Raw genomic sequence first — 25,243 nt, forward strand, 5'->3', positions numbered from 1 at the left:
GCAGAACTTTAATTTACTGCAAAGTTAGTAGTTTTACCTAAAAATTTAATTATGCTGGGGAGCCGCAACAGGGCAGTAAAAGAGCCGCATGTTGCTGACCCCTGGGCTAGAACAAGGAAACTGATCCATGGGCATAAGCACACACTAAAAACCCCAGCAGGTTGTGGTGCAGTATGTTAATGAAAACTATTCTGAGCAGCTTTGATTGACACCTGTAGTTAACTTGATTGGCTGGATGCTACAGGTGTGAAGTGGTTTTATGATGGTCATAAAGATCCATTATCGCTTCGTGTTCAGTTCATGGGGCTGCATTTAAATGAGAGATGAGACTAAAGGGAAGTGGGATTAGATCAGAATTAGTTTATCGACTGGAATAATTGCTGTTGGCAGAGGATTGTTTTTCCTGCACTGTGTGCCACTTGTCGAACTTGGGGAAAAGTTGCACCAGCTGCTAAATGGACACATGCTGCATATCATCCAGAAGAATGATGAAAAGATTGCATCTTATTCTCTACTAATTGCCCCAGCACTGTTTTTTTTCTGCTCTTGCACATGCATTCAAAGTCTCTTTATCTCCTCCCCTCTCTCCTTCAGGCATCTTATTTCGATTCCTACTCTTGCGTCATACCTTTGATTTTCTTATCTGTTGTGCTTGATGGGTAAAAGGGTAAATGGGCTGTGAGCTGGAGTGGATTAGTTTGCGGGTTGTGATAAGGAGTGCAGAGAGTTGCTCGTCAGTGTGAGTGAATGGTGCAGCTGCAGGGCGCGGGCTGGATTTGCATAGCGCTGCAGAGCTGTGCTCTCCACCCTGCAGAGGTGGAGGCAGTGATAATCATGGGTTTGGCTTTCTTAATGAAAGCACAGGCTGACAGCCGCTCACCGAGAATGTTCCTTTACATCCAGCCCCTTTCCTTTTCTTTTCTTTTCTTCTTTTAAAGAAGCGTCTTGCAGAAAGGCATGTTTGTGTGTGTATGTGCATGTTTTTAGGTTGAAAAAGTTCTAACTTCATAGGAAAACCTAGCTAACATACTAACCTTAGTAAAGTGCTTTTTACAAAAGCTGCATGTTTCATTTTTGACAACTTCAAGAGCAGAAATATTTCTTGTTAGTGAGCTTAAGATATGAGTTAGCTTTAGTGTCAGGCTTTGAAAACGTCTTATTACAAATAGTTATATTTATATTAAACATATTACATGTAGGTACATAGTGGACATGATTGTTACAAAGGAGTAGATGCCTATATTCAGCATATATAAGACATATGATGTATAGATACAATCATGCATCACAACCCATAATAAAGAACTTTTATTCTGACATGCTTTTAGGAAAGAGTGGACAAGTTATTGCATCGTAAAGAAGACCACGAGTAACCTGCAATGCGAAAATGCCAAAATCAGTCACAACTGATCACAAAAAAATAGTCTTTTATGAGTCAGGGTTAGACTGGTTCCATTTACCAAGTCAAGTGGTATGACCCCAGAAAAAACACGAAAATGTTTGATTATTTTTATTATAATAATGTTTATTTATTAGGTAAAAATGTATGTATACACTTGAATTCAAGAACAAAGGTTCATATAGGTGTCCAAGTACAAAGACTAGTTTATACACATTTCAGTAGCGGTAAATAACTTGGTAAATCAGAATCAGAGACACTTCATTTCGACAAGTATGTTGCACATACAAAGAGTTTGTCTTGGTGAGCGCACACATGTATGACTTGACATTCTTAACAGACCAGCCAAGCACACAGACTGTAAACAATTGTTCAACTAAGGGAAAAAATACAATAAAATACAATAAATAGAAGGAAGAATTAAAAATAAAGAGCCATGAGAGAGAAGCTATAGAGATATGTGAATGTGCGGATATCTGTACATGTACAGATATGAATGTCTGTGAATATGCAGTAGACATATATTATAAAATATGTTATAAAACTGTTACATACCACATATTACAGAATGATGTGAACATTGTAAAAAAATTCACTTCCACTGTGGTCAATGAGTGCTACAGCTCTGGGGAAAAAGCTGTTTGTATGTCTGGGTATGCTCATTTTGATGGCCCTTATGGACCAAAAGAGAGTGGCTGGAAGAGGTGATGTCCAGGATGAGAGGGGTCAGCTGTAACTTTTGCCAGCAAGCTTCACCACCCTGCTGTTGTAGATGTCCTGAAGCGTTTGCAGACAGCATCCAATGATCCTCTTTACTGTCCTGATTATGAACTGGAGTTTGGCTTGTTCTTGTGAGTTGGAGGAACCAAACAGATGGTTGTTGATGATGAGGACAGACACAGTAATCACAGTATAGAACTGGAAAGAATAGACAGTAAAGTATACGCATTAAAGTATATATTTTTTAATCAATGTCTGTTTTTTACAATTATAAAAGCTATGAAGCAAATATCAACTGAATAGATTCTAGCAGATACAAAAATGTAAATGCATATTTTTTCTTTTAAATTATCATTTTGAGAGCCTCCTTTGTCATTTGACCCATGAATATGAATGACCCCACATCCTGCCTTTTTTTTATGGAAGTGCATGTGTGTGTGCACGCATGGGTGTGTGTGCCTGTGTTCGAAAGAGAATGATCCAATTGCTCAGATTTAGTGGTGGAGGCGTGTTCTGCTCTTTAAAAAAGTCTCGGCTAAAGAATAGGGTGAGGCAGCAGCTCCATTGTTTCAGGGCATCAGTTTGCATAGGTAATTGGCTCATTAGAAGCCTCTGTGCTGAACCCTGAGGGCTGTGTACCGTGAAGCTGGTGTGACAGCTCCGCCTCTTTTGCCTGCGCTCCTTTATTTATCTAACTCTTGTGCTTGTGATCTCATCCAGCCTTCCTGCCATGGTCTCCTGAGCTAACGTGCACTTTGACACAACACAGAAAAGACCCAACTCACATAGCACTCTCTCATCTAAGGGGCAAAACTGAAGGGGCAGGTTACTGAGCTTATTGCACATAGATAGCCAGAGCTTGCCCTGACCTCCCTGTGGCCCTAAGCAAAATTCTGCAAAGGAGCCTTACTACCTAACCTATGAGCCATGTAAACCATTTGCAATTGCCACACAGCCACACCTGACACCACAGTGCTCCCACTACAATCCTCCCTCCTTTAAAACTCCATCTGTCAGTTTAAGAATAAGTAGACCCATACAGAACAGAATGAGGGATACACAAATAAAATCAAGGGTATTAATGGGGAGTTTGTCCCGCTTTGCTTCCGTAACAGCCTCTACTAATCTGGAAAGTTTTAACACAAGATGTTGAAACATTGCTGTGAGGATTTAATTGAATTTACCCACAAGAGTATTAGTGAGATCAGGTATTGATATTTGGTAATTAGTTCTGGATCACAAACACAACTCCAACTTATCCCAAAGATATTGGATAGAGCTCCATCACTACAGAGAACGCAGTTCCACTGCTCTATAGCCCAATGCTGAGGGGTTTAATATCCTTCTAGCTGATGCTTGGCATTGGACACGGTGACCTTAGGCTCATGTGCGGTGGCTCCAGAGCATCGCATTCCATTGATCAGTGCTTTTCTATGGAGATTATACAAGCTGTCTGTGTGCTCTATCCCAGTCTTTCTTTCTGTCTTTCTCTTTCTATTCTATCTATTCCTCTTTGACAGTTACTGTAAGCTTTCAGACTCTTGCACAAGATTCTTCCCCCACATCAAAGCAAAAGTGGACAAGCCATAACATCTTACTGAGAGTCAGACATGTTTTTCCTGAAATTAAAGAATGCTTGAAAGTCTGCTTGAAGAAAAAAAAGACACTCTGCTTTGACACAAATCTGCATATGACAGAGAATGGTAATATTTACATTTGGTGACATTAGGCATAATACAGCTGCGAGTATTTTTGGTAGATTATTCATTTCATTAGAGCAGGACCGCATCATCTGTCTTTGCCATTCGGCTTGAGATTGACATGTTTCTGTGTCTCATTATGAAGTGTGTGCTTCTCCTTCTTCTTTCTCTACAAAGAGGGAAATGGCCAGGGGATTTGGCCTGCTTGGCGCCTGCTGTGCACCACACCTCCATCCGTGGCTCTGAGGGCCCAGCTGACTTTAATTAATTTTGTTATCTCCTCTTGTAAGTCCCAGTGACCTTTTGCAGTGATGCATACCGCAGAATGAAATGAATGAGAAGCTTTTGAAGACATTGACTCATTGAATGGCAGAGGGAAAATGCCAGTGTGTGTGTGTGTGTGTTTTTTAAGTGTCTATGCTCAGAGAGAGAGAGAGGAAGGAGAGAGAGAAGGAAAGAGAGATAGAAAGGGACTGAAGAAGTGTAAGGTAAGTATTTCAGCTTAGAGCCAGCCATGGGAAAGGTCACCCAGCACTTAAAGAAGATTCAAACTGTGCAGTCCAACCATTTGGGAGGCTCATTCGAAAACACAGTGGCTGCTGATAGAGCTGAGGCTACGCAAGAGTGTTGTTAGCCGCTGGGCTGCTGAGTGTGAGCTCAGTCTGCTGGCTGTTTTAAGCAGAGGTGAGGGGTCCTCAGTGCCACGTGTCAGAGACTATTACCTCACTCTCTGCCTGTCACTTCTGCTTTACTGTGAGCTTTCCTCAGCAGCCACCCAGGCTTATTCCACAGGCAGACAGAGGGCTTTGAGGGGGAGCGTTTAGACACAATTGTGTTTTCTCTGGAATAACATGCATGACAGACTTCCCATAATGAGAAATCCGTGTGAGAAATCCAGCAACAGCACCGAAAGAAAAATAAATTTAAAGAGTGATTACATGGCAGTAGCAAAGGCCACCACAAAAGGGAATGTTCACACTTAAGTGACCTAGACTTATTAGACTAGGCTTATTTATTCTCCACTTGGAGTGGACAATATTACAATATGTTAACAATTTGTCAATGAGTTATGTCACAGGCACAGGATGCCTTTCTGAGTAGTTTATATCATGGTAATTGTTAGTACTTCTAGAACACTGTATGTACCATACAAAGACTTATTATACACAGCATAGTCAAGTTATGCCATTAAGTACAGGTTCTTTAAACAAAGCAGAAAATATGTATATTTATATGTTTTATCTGTGTGTGAAAATTACACAAAAACCTCAACAACTAAATATATCATATTTATTTAGGATTTAGTGTGTCTACCTTTTGCCTTTATTACAATTTCCATTCTCTTTAAGACACTTGCTTTTAGTTTTCCAAGAAATCTAAAGTTCAGTCTTAGAAGTTGGTTGCATTTTCCACCTTTCATGATCTAAGTAATTCCAAACACATTGAATCAAACACTTTATTTGATTGGCATATTTCGTTTTCCTTTTCTAAGTAATGGCTTCATCACATCCTTTCAGAACCATAGAGTGGTCTTCTCACAGTGGAAGGACAAACAGAAAAACCTGTAGATTTTTCAGATCCAATGTAAAAATAGAGCTTGATTTTCTCCTCTCTCAAAGATGAAAGCTGTTTATCTGATGGTAACAGTTTTGATGGTCTTTGTATTTCACAAAGCAGGATTTTTCAGTTAGGCAGATAACTTAAGGCCAAGTTTGGGAATTTTCTAATAGAAATGTCTGTCAGCTTTCCTATTGGACAGGCTTGACTTTGGGCTTAAGTTATCTGGCTAAATTGAGAAATCCTGCTTTGTGAAAACCCCCCCAAGTCTTCTGCAAATGTTAGGAGTCTCATATTGTCTATTTTTTAAAGTCCAGTTTTGGAAGCTCCTGTTTTTTTTTATTTTATTTTGATTTTTCTTAATTATGCAAGTAGATTATTTTATGCAGAATCTCAGAAATGTTCTCTGAAAAATGACAAACTTGTGCTTAATAACTATTTTGATTGGAAATTAAACAAATGATGGGTGATTTCTGACTTTTGCGCAGTGCCATAGACCAATATCAGACAGATTATTTATTATATAGGCAAATAGAAAATATTGTGGAGAACATTGTAAATAGCATCCACTAATGTATAGTAATTGCATAGTGGCAAATGGCTGACCGGATGTCAGGCATTTATGGCAGCATCTTATTTTATTAGTTTAAATATATTGCAAATATATGGAATATTGAATATATTGCAAATACTGAATTTTAAAAAGCTCACTACACTCTTTATTTTTCATAGCTTTTTGTCCATTCCAATTTGGTTGCAAATCTCAGAAAAACAAGATACATATATATATATATATCACAAGATATATATTGTGTATCGCGATGTTATATTTCTACCACATCACCCACCCCTACTGTCCGTCCTTTCTTGTCTCCTGTTCTCTCTCCTCCTTTCTAAGGTGCCAGGGGTGTGGATAACCTAATTCGTCTGAAGCGCCAAAACAGGGAGAGCTCCTCTGGCTTCGGTGCATAGAATTAACACTGAAGAAATATTGCTGCACTCTTTTGCCCTTTGTGGTTGTCAGAATGCAGCATCTTAACACAGGCAGCCTTCCAAAGCCAATGTGACAGCATTGTCACATTGGTCAGCAATATTTCTTATCATTTCAGCACCTTTAACTTTTGACATGTGAATTGGGGGTGGGGTGCTAGGTGGGTGAAGGCATTTGTGCTGAGAGTTTAGCGCTTGAAGCTAGATTAGCAAAAGCAACAGCAGTGGCTTTTTAGAGAGAGAGCACTCCTTGTGGTGTCGCAGCGGCTACATGCCTCCTATGGCCATTGACAGCTCCTGTTCTGACTATATGAGCTTGCATGATTGATAGCACTTTAATGATCTCCATTAGCCACCATTATGCTGCGTTGAGCATGTGACGCATGAATAAAAGAGTGTGGGCCTGTTAAAGAAATCTGTACTATTGAGACCGTAGCTAAAAATAATTATATTCGTAGGAGAAGCACATGCGGCTAAGGTCCATTTCAGCAAGCTATAATAGAACAAAGCGTTCTGACTGGACCATAGGCCTGGGCAGTATTGATAAAATAATCATGATATTTTCCACATAAATCACTGTATCAGATGATACTAAAGTTTGCATTTCTGAAGTTAACGGGCCTGTGTTTCCTGAGTATTTGAGAATATGTTTTAGGCTTGACAAGCTTGTTTTGTTTGGACCGTTTTGTTCCATTTTTCTTTCTTAAAATTATGCCAAAGAGAACCTTACACAATATTGTAAACATTAACCAGACAGAAACCACATTTACAGAAAAAGCACTTACTACAGTGCAGGGAATCAAGTCTTTATACACTTTTGTTTTCGTTATTTAATGTACTTCTTGTGCCTATATCACTTCAAATAGACACAAGATCTTTTGACTTTGTGTTTATAAATATGAAATATACAAAAGTATGTATTCTCTGGCATGAATAAATATATCAGAGTTAATATATAACAGAGTTAATAAGGACAAAAGTCTTCAGAAATTTCACTTGAGAAGTTTTTGGACAGTGACACAGTTTTTGTAATTTTGCCTCTTACGGACCTGACTGTATATGCAAAGGGTGCATAGCATACAAGTTCTAGATATTGATGCTGCAAAAAAAAAAGTTTTCATGCAAATTGCACCTGGTGTCAATATAGAAGACACTGCTATTGGTTGAGAAAAGTTAACACAAGTAGCTGTCATCAGGTGAAGGTGCTTCCTGAAGTTCTCAGGGACAACATTATTAGACAACACTCAAATGGAAAAAGCTTCACCTTAAACATTCCCGTGAGTAAAACTGATTTGATAACATGCCAGTGGAAAGTTCATGGAACCACAACTAATCATCCCAGGACAGGCCATGTAAGACTTCACAACACACTGTCAGGCTACTGATGTGGAAGGTAAGAGACAAACTAGCCCAAAAGGAGTGTGCTGCAATCATCTTACATTCCTACACCCCACACAAAGCTCTTCTGCCCTTAAGGGATAATGTACTCTGGTGATGAAAACACAATAGACCTCTGGCAATTATTCAGCCTGTCATATTTGGAGAAAGAAGGGTTGCATGTATGATCCCAAGAATACTATACCCACAGTGAAGGAGGGAGCATCATGATATGGGTTTGCTTCTCTGCAGATGGTACTGGCTCATTGCCAGTCATTGGAGGAAACAGTGTAACAGGGAATATTAGAAAAGAATAATCTCATCGACCAAGAAATTGAATCTGGAGGGAAGGAGAAAATTCCAGCGAGGAAACAAACCCAGAAATACAGCCAATAACAGATGACTAGTTTCTAAAAAAGAGTCTCCTGACTTTGAAAAGCCTTTGAAAGTGTACAGAGGATTTTGAGACAGATAGTCCATCAGAGGGACCCTCCTAACTTTGGGGAATTGAAGACAGTTTGCTCAAAGTTATGACAACAAATTAAAGCATCCATCAACTTACATTCATTGCCATTAACCAAGTTTTTTACTATCAGTATCACTAAAACATAAAAATCAGATTTGTTGTGGGACACCAGCACTGACATACCAATATGGACAATATATCTTCCAGCACCGCTGGACCAACACTGGATCAAGTCTCCACATGTTCTTCCACATCTGTCTTGTCTGGGGAAGGAGGTGGCATCCGCAGTGTGAAAAGATGGGGCAGGGTTAAACTGTCATTTTAAACATGGTAGAACTTGGTTGACAGTGAGCAGTGGAGGGGGTCATGCGTTAATAGGCAGTTTACTAAGCCAGCTTGCTAGCTCCATTTACATGTTATTTACATATTAACTGATAGGGCTGAGTTAAAGATCCCTGCATATATAATTAAGAGTTCACTCTGTTTGACTTGGATGTAAGCCTAGCTTACTAGCATGGTTACTGTCAGCTTGACTTCAAGTAATTTTGCATGCATTCTTGCACTTAGTGTTTCGCAGAACTATAAACCTTTCTCCACACAGTCAGACTCCACAGTATGGGCATTATGGTTGGGCATTATTTGTTAAAGCTGGAATGTGGTTTGTCATTAATTTTTCCTGTAAAACAAGATGATCCTCATTTTTTTCTGTGCTACAACAACTGGGCCCATGGTTAATGGTTCAGTTCAGTCACGGTTCAGTTCAGCTTCAGATCTAAAAAAGTCCACACTTGTTTTTGTAAATCCTTCTACTGTGAGAAAACAACTCAACAGTATGAATCAGAAAGGAGGTGTAGCTGTCAAGAAGCCCTTACTGAGAAAAGAAAAGAAAATTTGCAAATAAAAAAGAAGCTGCTGCTGTTCTCAGAACAATGGACTGATGAAGAACTAAAAGCATGTCTCCTGAAAAGAATGGGAGCTGTAATAAAGGCAAAGGGGGACACACTAAATACTGAAAAAATTCATTAGATATTTAGTTGTTAGTGGCTCCTATGTTTTTTCCTAGTAAATATGGGTTTTCTTTTTTTCCTAATGCTAAAAAGTGAATAACTTGTCTATTGGCAGTTTTGACTGGAAATAAAATAAGGATGGCCTTTGACATTAGCACAGTGCTATATGTACAGTCACCCATTTGTTCAGTAGTGGCTAAATAAATGGACAGTATTTATACCTTCATTTACCTATTACAAGTTATAGATAAATATTTTGAATTGTCTGCCATGTTGGTTGTGCTGCTTGGTGCTAGTATAGTGGCTTTATAAAGAAAGGTCTTGGTCATAGCGTACAGTGTAAAAACAGCAGTAAGTCCTGTAATGCCTTTAGTTTGCCGATGTGTCCTTGACTGTCTGTGAGAGAGAGGCCAGGGTGGTGAGGTGTTTGATGAAGGCTGCCCTCAGGGTGAAAGTATCACAGGTTTTGTACACTACAATAGGCTTTACTGGGCTGAACACTGCGTAACCCTGACCCTCTACCAATATCAAACCTCAGATCTCTTTTTTAAATCTCTCTGTTCTACCCTCTCCACAGAGTTACTGCATACTTCACACTCTCTTTGGTTATTTTAACATGAAGGTCTTAGTATATTAAAGTACGTTTAATATGAATGATTAAGTAGCTCAATTTTTTGCATTTAATTCTTTGTTCCATGATAATTTTCTATATAGAGCTTATGACTTTATTACCTACTCTCTCTCTCTCTCTCTCTCTCTCTCTCTCTCTCTCTCTCTCTCTCTTTTTTTTTCTCGCTCTCTCTCTCTGGGTGTACTTTATGATCCACCTTACATATTTGATCTGAAAATTGGCTCATAAAAAAGACCTTCATGTCCAATTATGTCTATGACATCTGTTATTAGAGCTAATTCCTGACAGCTGCCCCTACATTTTCTGTATGCTGCTGAATCTGTGTTGTGCCTCATAATTGAACAGGACTCCCATTAATCTTCATCAGTCCTTGTCCTCGAGGAGCGCTGCCGTCCCTCTCGTTCCACATCAGCTCTTAATCAGGCCTGCTTAGCCCAGGGGCACGAAGGTCTTGGCAGGGAGCAGAGCAGCAGGGAGGCCTTGTGAGCTCCACTGGGGCTCCACATCCACCCTGAGCCTTCTCCAACAGCACACATATGCAGACAGAGAAAGGACAGGCCAAACTATTCTAGCAGTGCAAGGATGAGAACGGTTATGGTCATCATATGAAGTTGTGTGAGTCAGTTGGAGTCCTGAATTTTACTTGCCATGTTTTTGGTAATGGAAAGGGATCTGTTTAAAATGAGTAGGTGTGTTCAGAAGCTTGTTACATACTGAACAAGCTACATTTGATGTGAGTGATGGTGACGTTTTGTTTCTTTGCTGGTAAAAGCTTGTTTGGTTGGTTTAATTTGACAGTAACCCCTTGACCTGGTGTAGACTTTGGAGGATATGTCATCAGTTTGTAGTTTGCATCATTAGCATCCGGATGTGCCCTTGGTATGCATATCTGGGAGAAGAATGAATGGCATTTTTCAAAAATAGTGCTCTGTGGTTACCAGTTCTAAAGCCTGTACTTCTTGTTCTGTGTACCTTTTTCCCCCAATTATATCACTGTGTGATTTAAATTACGAGGTCATTTAATAGTTAAAATAGGAATATTGCTACATACATGCTGATGCTGAATTATACTTCTGTGTCTATATAGCAAATATGTGGGGCATCATGCTCAGGCGTTCACATAGGTGCCACCATACCTTCATGTAATGTAAATGTATGCCTTAGTGGGTCCAAACCAGAATGAACAGAAAATGCAAAGAATGTCTTTTTTTTCTTCTACACCTCTCCAAGAATTAATACTTCAGTGTTTCTGTAATATTTTAAAGATGGGTTGTATAAATGTTTGTGATGTGGTACCTCTTCTGCCAGCCAGTCGTTTGCAATAGTTCTGGTTCAGGTTTAGTAATATTTGCGTCTATTAGCACCCCCTAATATTCACAAATAAACAAATAGCTTTTGCTTGGTTCACAGCTGCTGATTCACCATGCTCATGCGTAGTTCAGATCTTGGAGGTGTTTCCGTTGTGGCCTCTAGAAGCCTTTATGAACTACATTTACACTTGAATCCCTTCTCTGTCTCTCGACACAGATGCATTTACATAGACGTTCGCGTAAGTATAACTCAACACTCTTGCACAGTTAATTGACATCTTAAGTCTGGCAACCCCCAAAACACCAGACACAAAAAAGAAAGTATTATTATATGTGGTAGGCAAGTTGATTCGACAGTATTTGAATAGCTGATGTTATATAATAGTGTTACTGTAGTGTATAGTTACAGCAGTAGCCTTACATGTAATGTTGTCAATTAAATGAACAGGAGTTTATTACTTGTAGCATGTATTTAGCATTATTTGTATTTTGATTATTTAATGACCTTGTACTTCAAATATTCTGAAGAAACATGTACGGGGCACAAAAATGTCTGAAAATTTTTCTCAGGTGTAATGGGGCAGTTTTTCTGCTAGTATTTCCTGTAGACAAAAATGACTTTGAGTCAAAATTATATAGTCAAAATGACACAACCTCTCAGATGTGTGTTGTCTCCTGATGTTCTTGTGGCAGATTGTTTAAGAACTTGAGAACTGCACCAAGATTTAGCAAATAACAGAGCCAGATTTCAGTTGTCAGACTGGATTTAAGGATTTTGTGCTAGTGCTGTCTTGGTCTCAAAGTCCAGACTCTCAGGAAGGTTCTGTGTGGCTCTACTTGTGTTCAGTGAGGATCTTTCTAAGCAATAATTACACTCTGTCATGCAAGCTCTGAGCAAGACCATGATTAAGAGGCAGAACTGCCAAAAGTGTCCAAGCATTTTGCGGTTGCCAGCTATGCCAATGCCCTACTTTAATCAGAGGCGAAAATCTGTGCCACACGTGGTGCCATCCTCCAGGCCGGGGAACTTTGAACTACTTCCAAGCAGAGCTGATCTGTTACAGTAGTCCATTGTGAAATCTAATGAATGTACATCTGATATTCTCAGTAGCTCAAATTAGATTTAAGGGAATGTCTTAAACAATTTGTTCAAATCAATTAAGATAGTTTTACTGTTGCTTTGCTTTTACTGCCCACTCCAACCACTGGATCTGACTTGTAGACTAGAGTCTTAGTCTTTTATGTGGTAATAATAGTAATAGAAAGGAATGTAAATGCTGAATCTAAGCAAGAACCTGCATACCGAGTTATAGTAAGGAATGTCAATGCTGAATCAAACTAATTAATATAATGGTAGTGAACTTTAACTCCATGTGTCCTCCATAGGCTGCTGATCTACGGCCAGTACTGCAGCCACATGGAGCATGCTCAGAAGACCCTGGACGAGCTCATTGCCACACGGGAAGATGTGAAAAGTAAAGTGGAGGTAAACTCACTCACCTTGAGCATCTCCTGCCCTGTCGTCATTCTGCTCTGATCAAACTCATTAGCCTTATCAGCTCAATGGAGATACACGCAGGCTCTTATCCATAAATCATTGATGCTGGTCAAGTGCACTAGAGGCAGCTCAGTGCAGTTTTGTCTTAATCAAGTTCCTGCTGTGCAGATTATTGACTCTACGGTGATGTTCACACAGTCTGATAGCTGGCACTGATCCAGCTGGAGACATTGTCAAAATTCCCCTTTGTCCTAATGTTCAGTGCATGTGTCAGAATTATCTGATGAAAGACAAACTGGCACTCTGAGACACAGTCGCTCTAAGCCAGAATTTTCCCTAAAAATCTTCTAAACCTTGTGGAGCTGTACTAAAGCTATGTAAAGAGTTAGCAGTGACCTATTTACCAAAGCGGGCTCTGCAGAAGTCCCAGTTGCCCAGAGCAGGCCCAAAGGCACGAATGCAGCTCCAGTGGAGCTTTCCCTCCCTCTCTCAAACCGGAGCTGGAGCCAGAGCTGCTGCTGTTAACCTCTCTTTCTCTACCTCCTCCGCCTCTTTTCTGTGGGACCGTGTGCTCGTTCAGCCCCTGTGTTCAAAAGGGACCATCCCACACTGCACTGCAACTGACGTTTTTGGGACATTAACTAATTAAGATAAAAAATATATTAGAGGATCCTTTTCATTAATTAAATTCAAAGTTTTTAGTTCTACTACCAGGTTGGAGGCACAGCCAACCCTGTTTTGGATCCAAGAACTCTGTCAGTTCATCACGTAATTGCAATTTGGCTTTGCAATCCTGTCAGAGGCCATCCTTATTTTATTTCCAGTCAAAACTAGCAGTAAACACAACTTATAAATGAAGGGCGGTCTCTGACTTTTGCACGGTACTGTATGTTATATGTTATTCATCATGCATTTTTTGTACTATCATGCAAACAAATTGGTCTATATGGGAACAATAATGGCTCATAGTACTACTACTGCTAGTAAAATCCATTGTAACATTCAGTAAATCCAGACTAGAACACTGTGTCCCATAGCCAGAGTCCGCGAAGGCCACATCAAATACACCCAGAAATAAAGACTGGAGTCAGATGATGTGAGACAGCCATTATGTCTGTGCAGGATTAGAGTGGATTAGTGTGGAGGAAATCATGGAGGCTGAGATTGTTGTCTATACACAGTTTGACACATGCAGATGATTATCACACGGCTATCTGCCACATGAGGAGGGCTCGGTAATTGGGCAGGCTTTTGGGCTGCACTACCAGCGTACTCAGTTGAGTGAAGTGCCTCTTTCAGTGGATTAAAACCAGAATCTTTTCCTTTAGGAAAAGGACACAAACACTGATTATGAAGCTGTTGTGATGAACTTCCTCTTCACAGTTAAATGTCAAGCACAGTAGTTTAGATGCTCCTCTTAATCTTCATGACCTCACGCATCCTCACAGACGTGTGAGGTCGTGAAGATTAATAATGGAATGATTATATTTAATATGTGGAAATGTTTAATTAGTGATAGGCTTATAGTAATCTTCACTGAAGCCGTGTATAGTACATGATTTTAGCCCAATTTTACCCGATTTGCCTCTTCTTGGGGCTCGATCAAAAACAATTAATGGCACATATTATCTGGGAGGGGAAGAGGGGAAACGAGTTTATCTTTAGGATTCAGATTGAGTGCTGGAGCGATCAGAAGCATTCCGATATTTTCAAACATGTTTGATTTTTATGACTCAGTACATTCACGAGTCACACTGGTCAGCAGTGTAACTGAATGAGTTATTCAGGCGGTAGCCAATGGGAGAGCTAGTTGAATGGAGAAAAAGGTGAAGAGACACGTATACGTGATGATGGAGGAGCTGCTTGTTGGCAAATTTGAGAGTCAATGCACTCACTTTACAATTTCATGTCCACTTGCCAGTTTCATAGTAAAATGCTTCTCCAGTTCTCATTGCAGAATAGAATGTTTCCACACCCCTTATTCATCCACATCTTGTGTGTGTTTTCTATGGTTCTTATATGTACATGCAAGCACAAATGAGCCCAGTCCGGTTTCAACTTTATTTGTGTCAGGTGGTAACAGCAAGACTATTAGGTGAGATGGTCATGTCATGTATGCCTGAAAGCCTAAAAGAAATACTCATGCATTTTTCAACCTTATCTCTATCTATCAGTTATTACAGCCAATAATTTTGAGTTCCCTGTACTTAGAGGAGAAAAATTATGGTTTAACAATACAGGTCTTTGGGAAGGACAGACATGGGAGAATGTCTTATGTAAGCTGTTCAAAATTATTGTCTGTGGTAATTGAATGTACACTACAGATGCAACAGACAGAGACTGAATTGAAATATGCTTGAGTATTCTTTTGTTTCTTTATACCTGTATTATTTAATGTTGTAGAACAAATGGTCTGTTCCACAAACTATCATCTTGTAATGTCGGCAAGAGATATAAAAGTACTATCTACGCATGTATTTTTGTACACGTGTGCATACATTGTGGATATTGTTGTGAAAGTGTTTCTGCTTCATGACCTGTTGCTCATGTCCTGTAGGAATGCACCATGAAAGTTCAGGAGGGCAAGTTCAAACTGCAGGATCTACTGGTGGTTCCGATGCAGAGGGTCCTAAAATACCACCTGCTGCTCAAGGTCAGTTCAAGATTTATCACACAGTTGTGTGCAATTTTTGAACACCTCCAGTCAGATTACATGTTCTGTTGATATTCTAAGTGAAAATAAGTTCACACAGTAACACACAACACATCCTCTACAGGAAACACACTTAAATATGGCATTTCCAACACCTTTTATTACACAATTCTATTTGTTTTATTATTGTTTTTTTCTAGTATGTTAAATTCATCATGTAAACAGTAATCATGCAGTAAAATGTGCAGAAGTGTGTTGTTTATAGAGGATGTGTGCTTGTTTTATTTAGACAGTAAACAAAACATGTAACTTGCCAAACATGCCAAATTGTCATACGACAGTAGCTTTACTAGCAAATATATTGTCACTATCATAAGAAAACAGTACTTTTATAGGTGAATAAGCATCTGTTCATCATCACACAATAGTGTTAAAAAAGAGGTGTGAAAAAATGTGATCACTGGTTACTAGTGCTTGCTTTGTTAATGTTTGTTACTGAAGTTTCCTTTGCTCTACAGAAAGTGAAAGCAGTGTTACTTCTTTCTGTTCACTTTTACCCAGTTTTCTACCTCAGTTCATCTCAACTGAACCTACAACAGGATGAAACATTTAGAGCACATATTCCCCAAATAGACTGTGTTTTATAATTTGAAAACTTTGCCTTAAAGTTAAGATCTTCTAAAGTGACCCCAGAATGACTTGCCTCACAGAAACTAAGCTAACCTGAGTCCAGTCAGCCACTGTTGGTTGTGTTCATGTATAAAGAGGCTGTTCTGCATGATCTGAACCATGATTAATTCAGCTCTGACATACATAATGAAGTAAGAGAGGTTGAATGTGGCATGACGGGGAGAGCTGGAGCTGGAGGTGGAGGTGAAGGGAGTGGGTGGTTAAGGAAGCGCACTTGTTTTGGTTATTTCAGACTGGACTCTTCCATGCACTGAGTGCCACTGTTTAAAGCATCCATGCTGAAATCATATTATACACACTCCATTTCACTCCCTCCCACAGCGGCACACTGAAGTATTAATATACCGCTGGTCCTGGGGGCATCACAGTGGTGGGCTGTTTGATTGTATGTATGTGGATATATGCACACTTGTATATGTTGAAAAAGCATCATTTTGTAAGGATTTTCAGACACACTTGCCTACTCGCATCTAAAGTCCAAATGCTTCAGGGCTTCTGGCTGAAGGAGCACTCTGAGCCATAGTTTTGAGTGGGCGTTAAAGAGATACTGCAGCTTTATGAAATTTGGATTTTCAGAACATGCTGTTTAACAGTACAGTTGGACTAACTTCTCTCTCACTTCCGATTAAAGCGTGATGTTTCATGTTTACTGTGCTGCAGTCCTACTGGGCCGAAAGATACCAGCACATGTTCCACAACCTTTCAAACTGATTTTAAAGGAATTTTCCAGCGGTTTTCAGGTTATCTAGTTATCTGGTGCGTCTGGCGTATGGTGAACTAATACAAACAATTTTGATGCATTGTCCCTTACTATAGATTTAGAAAAATGATTGACTCAGAAAAAAACTGTCTTGTGTTATAACTGTGATGTGTATTACTGTCTAAAGTCAATAGACACATTATTAGGTACAACCACATTGTATATTCCCTTGTTTATTTTGTCAGGTACTATTACCATATAGGTTCATATTGTAGTCCTACAATTACAGACTGTTGTCCATCTGCTTCTCTGCATAATTTATACCTAGCATGTAAATTTTGTTAAAATGGGTAACACAGGCAAGTGTGTTATTTAGCACATCACTTAAAGTGTAGACTGTGCTTCTCGTGTCTTCTCGTAGCAACATCATCTGCATGTTTTGCCAGCAATTAGACAGATGGTTCTCAAGATTCACCCTGAGGTTCACTGTTTTTATACCAAAAAAGTAACTTCTTTCCATTCTAAGTGTTTTTCAATTACTGAGTTTTTTTAATCACTTTCTTGTCGGCTATAATATAGCACCACTTTGAAGAATGTAAACAACCCACAGCCAGAGCTAGCCAGGTTAAAGTATAACCTCCACCTGGCAGGGTTAGTTTTAACATGCTGTTACATCTAAGCCTCCTGCAGTAAGTCAATATCCTATTATATAAATTCACATTCAGTGAAGTATTTATGCACAGATTAATCAGAAACATGCTATAGACATGCAAATAAAATATAGTTAAAATTTATTGTGCTGACAAATTTGCTATGTTGGATAAGGCCTCTTTGAAAATATGAAAATGAAAATATTTTTATGTACTGTATTTATGGGATGCTTCTCTGTTCAAACAACATAGAACTGTATTGAATTAGTTGTTGTGTTTTGCATCGATTTTGGCAGTAGTGTCGGAAACAAAGTGTTTTCATTTGTAGCAGAGATGTGTACGTTGCTTTTTAAAAATATTAATCAGTCTGTTATTGTAGAACTACAAAGTGCACCAATATGTAAGTGGTAAGTGGTAAGCGGTAAGCAGACCTGATTAAAATGGACAAGTGTAGATAGAAGGTATCTAATAAATAGGCCAGTGATTGTATAAGTCTTGATTATGTAAGTTATTTTCTGTTATTTTATTTAAGTGGAAGGAAATTATTGCTCATGGCAATCAACCGTATGTTACAAATGCAGAGATTAGGTTGAAAAATGCTGGAAGTATTCCTTTTCTATCTTCTTCTCAGCAGAAGCAAAGAAACTTATAGCATTAAGGATTTATTAAAAGTACAAAGGAACAGGTTTTTTTGTTGTTGTTTAGTTTTGTTTCAGTGTGAATATTGCATACATAAATTACCATTTACCTCATCATCAGTGAATTAGGTTGTCTCTGACATAGGACCATGACTAGACAGTTAAGATGTACACATCATGATATATAATACATATAGTGTATTTGTACTTTCTCTATTATTACTGAATGAGTGCAAAAACTTAAAGCTCAGGTTTTGACAGAAGTGTCAGGTTTCAGTCATGAGTTTTTTTTCTGGGACTACAAAACAATGTTTCAGGGACCTGTACTGCATCATAAATATACTCCATACTGCACTGTGGTTTATACAGTATGTACCCAGCAGTGCAGCAAGTGGAGAATCAGCAGTTATATTCTTTGCCCTACAGGAGTTAGTGAGTCATTCAACAGACCGACCAGAGAGACAGCAACTGAAGGAAGCCCTGGAAGCCATGCAGGTAGGAGCTGCCCTGAGACTGACCTCTACACTTCATGCCAATCCAACCACACACAGGTGTAATTGAGTGTAGTCAGAACCCTTTGAATGACTGTAAAATGACTTAAGATATAGACCATCTGAAGGGCATGTCAATTTGATTTGAAGTCTGATTATTTTCCTCTGCTTTCCTCTTTGATGCCTTTGAAGGACCTTGCCATGTACATCAATGAAGTCAAAAGGGACAATGAGACCTTGAAGAAAATCAGTGAATTTCAGAGCTCAATTGAAAATCTGGTAAGAAAACCTGCTTTTCCCTGTCATCAACAATAGCACACCAGACAAAAATCTGCAAGATTTATTGCATATGTATTTTTCCATTACCCCTACATACCTCTCAAATTCTCTGGAAGGTTCTCCTTGGTCCCACAACACTTGCTTTATCCAGTGTACTCACCTGCAGCCGCCTCATCTGCCGTGATTGCTCACTGTAATAAATCATTAACTCCTCCAGAGTGTGAGCACGGAGAGGACAGACTTTAATTCTGTGTTAAATTGAAACTTAATCAGTGTATCTTCTGTCACCAATGTGTGTGGGTGGTAGCGTTTAGTGAGGAGGCGAGTGCTTTTTTTTATGTACGTGCGTGTGGCGCTGAGGAAGCTACTGGGAGAGAAAACCAGAGAGAATGTTTTCTTTATCTCTCCCTCTACACAGAAGTACAGCATTCCTTATTACAGAGGAGACTGGTATGAGGGTATGCTGCAAAGTTAATGAAGTTGGTGACTGTGTTTTCAAGACATTGTACTGAGATATAAATGATTTCACACTGAAAAGCTGCAATCTGGTCTGTTCTGAATGTAGTGCTTTCTGGCTGCAATTTCTTCAATGCTTTTGCAAAACTGTTTTCTCCCAAACATGCACTTCCAGTTTATTTATATACTGAATCCACACCAACTTAGCCAACGAAATGTAAAACTGTTGGCTTTTCCAGCTAGTAAGTTGTGGCTTTTCCAAGAAGCAAGAGAAGACTTAGCAACATTGTCATCTGTGTGTCTCCACTACAGCATGTGAAACTGGAGGAGTATGGGAGGCCAAAGATAGATGGAGAACTGAAAGTCTGCTCTATAGTTAACCGGACCAAACAGGATAGGTAAGTTAGAGGACGTTCAGTGCAAGGCTTTTTGATATAATTCTGTACACCTGAAGCCTCAATTAGGTAGTATCATAGGTGTATCTTGGCCACCTCAAGACCATGGTAGTCATGTATCTTGTACACATTTTGAAAATTTCTGTTTTTTCCATGCCAAGAATTGTGCCCTGCTGAATGCATTTCTACCTGACTTAGGTTTTAAATAGCACCCAGTTGTGGCTGATACTGGTTAAGTGTCTGAAAATACATCATTTTGGCTGTTATAATTTTAGATTTTAATTTTGTTAAATTTAGTTAAATGTTGGTCAGGCTCTATTTTAAATGGAACATTATTCCATAAAAACATTGAATGTTATCTAGCATTTCTGCCTTCTTTTTCTTCTAGGTACATTTTCCTATTTGATAAAGTAGTGATTGTGTGCAAGAGAAAAGGCTACAATTACGAGCTGAAGGAGATCATTGAGCTACAGTTTTACAAGATGTCAGACGACCCCATGAACAACAGAGACATGAAAAAGGTAGAGGACCACCAAGCTGTTCTGTATTTGCTCGTGGAAGCGCCTGGGAAGTGTTTGAATAACATCTACATTTGCATTTCTTTGTTTAAATGCCTTTCCGAATGTTGGGTTCTCTAATATGAGGCACAGGGGGTTCTTTGATTATATGCTGTATGTTGAGTGCTGATGGATTGTGCTCATGTAATCTCGTCCTTGAACATACAGCATGGTGCTTGTAATTTCAAATAGGCCAATCATGAATGATGCACTGCACTCCTTTACGCTCTGGAGAGTATGCGGACATGGATTTGTTGAAAATGCCTTTTTTCTCTAATCTAACATACTGAAACTCTGCATGTGTGGAAGATTGCATGTGTAACTGGGTCTTTCTCTCTCTCTCCCTCCCTCCCCTTCTCCCTCTATCTATCTCTACCTATCTATCTCTTTCTATCTTTTACATTCTCTCTCTCTCTCTCTCCCTGGTGTTTCTCCTTGCATGCCTACCAGGCCAGTGGAAAAATGGTAAGCTGAAGCAAACCTCTGCTCATGTTCTTTTAGCCGTGTTCTCTAAGCTGTGATTTATATATGGATCAGTGGCTGTGATTGCCTGTCTTCTCTCTGATAGTTTGATTTGTGTTCTGTTGTCTTGAGAGCTACACAGCATCCTTATGTTGTCAGACAGGAATTACTTTTGTTTACAACAAACTGAGGATTTGTTCCTGACTCTACAAGTTTCTGGTCTTTTTTCCTCTCTGTGATTCATATAAAATCAATGTCGAACACCCCTTTCCTGTCTTTAATTCTGCTTTTGTCCATCCCCCTGTGGCCTGGCAGTGGTCCTATGGCTTCTACCTGATCCATCTGCAGGGCAAACAAGGCTTTCAATTCTTCTGTAAGACAGAAGACACTAAAAGAAAATGGATGGAACAGTTTGAAATGGCCATGTAAGTATGCTGCTGCATTATATTTTCTTAAAAAAAGTCACTCAAACCCATTTTACTTAAATGCTCATCCTATAAAAACAGGTCGAACATCAAGCCAGAAAGAGCTACGGCCAACCAGCACAATTTCCAGATGCACACTTTTGAGAAGAACACCAACTGCAGGGCTTGTAAGATGCTGTTGAGGTAAGAACACACACACACCCACATATTCAAACACTAGAAGAAAGCAGATGGAGTCGTTTCAGATGGCCTGAAACTTGTCTGAGCTGACTCATGCAAACAGCTGAAATCTTGTGGTTGTTCACCCAGTAAAAAATGTCTCAAACATCAGGCTGTGTTCTTATTTGCATATATATATATATATATATATATATGCTGCATATGCTGCGGTGATGGCCAGCCTTTCTTCTCTTGTACCTTTTTGGCAACTTGTGTAGAACCCTGAGGATGTGTTGTCAATTTGTAGTTTGCCATTACCATCTGGACAAGTTCTGAGTCTACTCCATTTTTGTCTATGGGGGAAAATTAATGGCATTTTTTGAAAATTGTCTCCATCGCACTATCATGTTTAATCAGCAAATTCCAAAGATTGTATGTTTAATCCTATGTGCATTTTCCCTTTGAATACCAGTGGGTCAACTGAATTATGAGGTGGTAACAAAAATCAGAATATTACTACATTCTTGCTACTCTCCTTGCACATGTATTGCCATAAATGATATCTTGCACACCAAACATGATTTTGAACTGCAAAAATTAGTTTTTTTCTGTTTTTTGTGAACTATCACCAGACACATGTAATTCCTTGACCAGTCACAGTTGTTTTTGGTGTTGTCATGGCAACAACCAACACGACTGATCAGTTGTATCACAACAACTAGACCTTTCTGACAAACGTCTTCTGTCTCGCCACATACAGCTCAGTCTGGGCTATTCAGAAACGGACATTCAAGCTAAAGCAGTGAACGTTTCAGGTCCCGGAGAAAGCCATGAAACGCTCTGTTCTCCTTTCACTTTTCCAAAATAGAAAGTATCACTGTCACCATTTGCCCATTTTGTAGAGAGCAAAGGGTGTCTTTTTGTCAGTGAAGACATTCTGCTTGTTTGTTTTTTTTTTCCCCCCCACAGCATTAACAACCAGACATTTTGAAAAAATCGCATTGTCACCAATGTGTATGGGTTTGGTGTGAAAAATCTGTGTCTGACATACATACATACCTACCTACTCTACTTATCTGAATGAATGCAAGACTTTATGCTGTATGTTCAGACTTTGACTCATGTTACTGCCAGTGGCCTGATATTTATTCTTTGGGCTGCCTTTAGTTGATAGGTTTTATTGCCCCATATAAACCAGCAGTTCCGCAGTGACCTAAATCTCATGTTCTGCAGCCAGTAAGACCAATGGGCGTACAGGCTGTGAACAGCTAATTATAACAGTGATGTGTCCAGCACTGCTAGTGCCCTGCTGTTTTAACTGTGTACTGATGACTCAGTCTGAGTGCCAACACATGCAAGTTGCATAGTGTGTAGTAGGGAGAGTTGTATGCAATATGGTAGCCTTTGAAAGTGGATCAGTCAATGGACCAATGGCCAATGGGAAATAACCATAATGTGGTGTTCTTGCTTGGAAACTGATCAGAGTTTTGGACATAGGCCAGCAGCAATCACAGATGCTTCATTACTCATAAAACTCCTCCTCATTTTCTCTCTCTCTCTTACTACCTCTCTCCTGCAGGGGGATATTCTACCAGGGTTACTACTGTTCACGCTGTGGGGCTGGAGCCCATAAGGAGTGCTTGGAGGTCATCACCATCTGTAAAATAAGTGAGTTCAATATGGTGATCACTGCCCTAATGATCTGTCTGAATATCTAGTGGAATTAAAAACATCAGCGGCTGACCACCTCTTTTCTTCTCTTTCCTTCTCTTTCTCTGTAGGTCCCCATGATTTGGTAAGTTCAAATGGCTGCTTTCACGCAGACAGAATGTGCACTGATCAGATCTGTTTCAGCTTTGGCCTCTTCTTGTTCATTCTATCCCATTTTGTGCACATGTCTATGAAACAAGTTACATTCGCAGACAGAAATATTAATGCAAACCGTCTTTCTGCATCTGACAGGAGCCTGGACTTCCACAGTCAGGTAAGAACTGAGTGTGCACCACTCTCAGCCTCACTGCTTTCTGCTCATGTAGAAATGTGGTTATGTCTTATTATAAAAAATTTAGACACTGCAGTGCTCACTGCTTCAGGTAAATTCTCTGAAACATAGTTTAATGCGAATGGACAAAGGCCTGCTCCCAGATTACTGCTAGGTATTCTGTAGCTCACTGCTGCCATCTAGTGAGTGTGACACACTCTGTAAAATGCTAAACAGCAAAGAGGATTTATAGCCTTTTGAGTGCTCTAGGATTATCACTATCTCTCTGCGGTGTGAGAGACATGCTATACAGCTGCAGTCCAGAAGTACCACAGCTTGGCAGGCTAGATTTTGGTTTTACAGAAGATGATTCAGTGCTACAACAAAATAACCAGTAAAAAGTGCAAAATGTTTACCATGTGTTTCTTTCAATAAAATCCATATGGTATTATCCTTTTTAGCGCTTTTTCCGATTTGGTTCTTGAATTAAAATATAGAAAAATCAATTTGTATTTGTGTAAATATGAAGTTATATTCATAGAACCATGTCTTTGCCTGCTTTACTGAAGGTCCGAAGATGGTGGCTATCAGAAACTACCATGGCACACCAGCCCCTCCAGGCAAAACCCCTCTCACCTTCCAGACCGGGGACGTCATCGAGCTCCTGAAGGGAGACCCAGACACTTCGTGGTGGGAGGTGAACAATCACTTTTGAATGTCTTTACCCTACATACAAACTTACACTGTATGACCAAAAGTATGTGGACACCTGACCATCACACCTATATGAGTTTTTTGGAAATCCCATTCCAAAATCATTGGCATTAATATGGAGTTGACCCCCTTTTTGGCTATAACTGTCTCCACTCTTCTAAGAAGACTTTCCACAAGGTTTGGGAGTGTGTCTGTGGGACTTTTTGCCCATCCAGTCAAAAGAGCATTTGTAAGGTCAGGCACTGATGTTGAATGAGAGGGCCTGGCTCACAATCAACATTCCAATTCATCCCAAAGGTGTTGGAGTTGATGTAGGGTCTCTGTGCAGGCCACTGGAGTTTTCTCCACACCAAAGCTGTCAAATCATGTCTTTATGGAGCTCACTTGGAGCCCAAGGGCACAGTCATGCTAAAACAGGAAAGGGCACTCTTCAAACTATTGCCAGAAAGTTTGATGCATATAATTGTCTAAAGTGTATTTATGTGCTGTAGATCTCTCTTCCACCAAACTTTACTGTTAGCAGCACTATGCATTCTGGTAGGTAGCGTCCTCCTTGCATCCACCAAACCCAGATTTGTCCGTCAGACTGCCAGATAGTAAAGCGTGATTTATCACTCCAGAAAACACAATTACACTGCTGCAAAGTCCAGTGGCGGTGTGCTTTACACCACTCTAGCACCACCGTAGCATTCTTGTCTGCACAACTAACATTGCTTACAGGATTACAGTACTTTGTGGAGTCATTGCTTTGGCTGTTAAAGGCTCCATGTCATGGAAAATCTAATTTTAATAGTAGTTTGATGTAGTATGTTAACAACATACCTTTCACTTTCCAGACCACATATGGAAATGGAGCTGCAAATACAGCCCGTTCTGAGTTCACTATTTTGTGATGTCATGAAAACAAGTCCACATATATCTGCCGATTCAGCCTACGTGAATACAGCCCTGCCCACTTCCACTGAAGTTACATAGCGTGTTTTAGCCCAAACTTTTTGCTTTTTGAACGAAGCACAACACAGGCCAGCCAGTCGGAACAGCAAAATCATTTAGATACATCTTAAAAGCAGAACAAAAGAAACAGCCTGTTTAATTCTAAGAGATAAAGAGAGCTTGGAAAATGGTTAGGTGAAATGAATTATTACTGTTTCAACCCACACAAATCGACTTAAGAGAAAAAAAAACATAAAATACAAAAACATGTAGTAAATAGTCCCTTCAACTCTTAAATGTGTCTCACAGGGAAGGCTCATTCAGACCCTGAAGACTGGCTATTTCCCGAGCTCCTGTGTGAAGCCGTGTATAGACCCCAAGGTGGGTCATCCAAGCCTGATGACA

The 25,243-nt window shown here is 39.6% G+C and overlaps 1 protein-coding gene across 4 annotated transcripts in view; it reads left to right on the forward strand.

Annotated features, from left to right (window-relative positions):
* vav2 (vav 2 guanine nucleotide exchange factor) overlaps positions 1-25,243 on the forward strand; it is a 208,275-nt gene that overhangs the window by 177,813 nt on the left and 5,219 nt on the right. For 2 of the 4 annotated variants that reach the window (XM_036587586.1, XM_036587588.1), the window contains exons 9-22: positions 12,544-12,643; positions 15,213-15,308; positions 18,413-18,481; positions 18,670-18,756; positions 19,525-19,610; positions 19,996-20,128; positions 20,615-20,629; positions 20,942-21,051; positions 21,133-21,234; positions 22,790-22,878; positions 22,992-23,005; positions 23,173-23,194; positions 23,761-23,888; positions 25,148-25,219. In XM_036587586.1, the coding sequence (XP_036443479.1) occupies positions 12,544-12,643; positions 15,213-15,308; positions 18,413-18,481; positions 18,670-18,756; positions 19,525-19,610; positions 19,996-20,128; positions 20,615-20,629; positions 20,942-21,051; positions 21,133-21,234; positions 22,790-22,878; positions 22,992-23,005; positions 23,173-23,194; positions 23,761-23,888; positions 25,148-25,219 (1,123 nt within the window). The remainder of the gene's footprint in view (positions 1-12,543; positions 12,644-15,212; positions 15,309-18,412; positions 18,482-18,669; positions 18,757-19,524; positions 19,611-19,995; positions 20,129-20,614; positions 20,630-20,941; positions 21,052-21,132; positions 21,235-22,789; positions 22,879-22,991; positions 23,006-23,172; positions 23,195-23,760; positions 23,889-25,147; positions 25,220-25,243) is intronic. The other 2 variants (XM_036587587.1, XM_036587589.1) reach the window with 1 other exon arrangement.

Source organism: Colossoma macropomum, unplaced genomic scaffold, assembly GCF_904425465.1.
Source record: "Colossoma macropomum unplaced genomic scaffold, Colossoma_macropomum, whole genome shotgun sequence".
NCBI classification, from domain to species: Eukaryota; Metazoa; Chordata; class Actinopteri; order Characiformes; family Serrasalmidae; genus Colossoma; species Colossoma macropomum.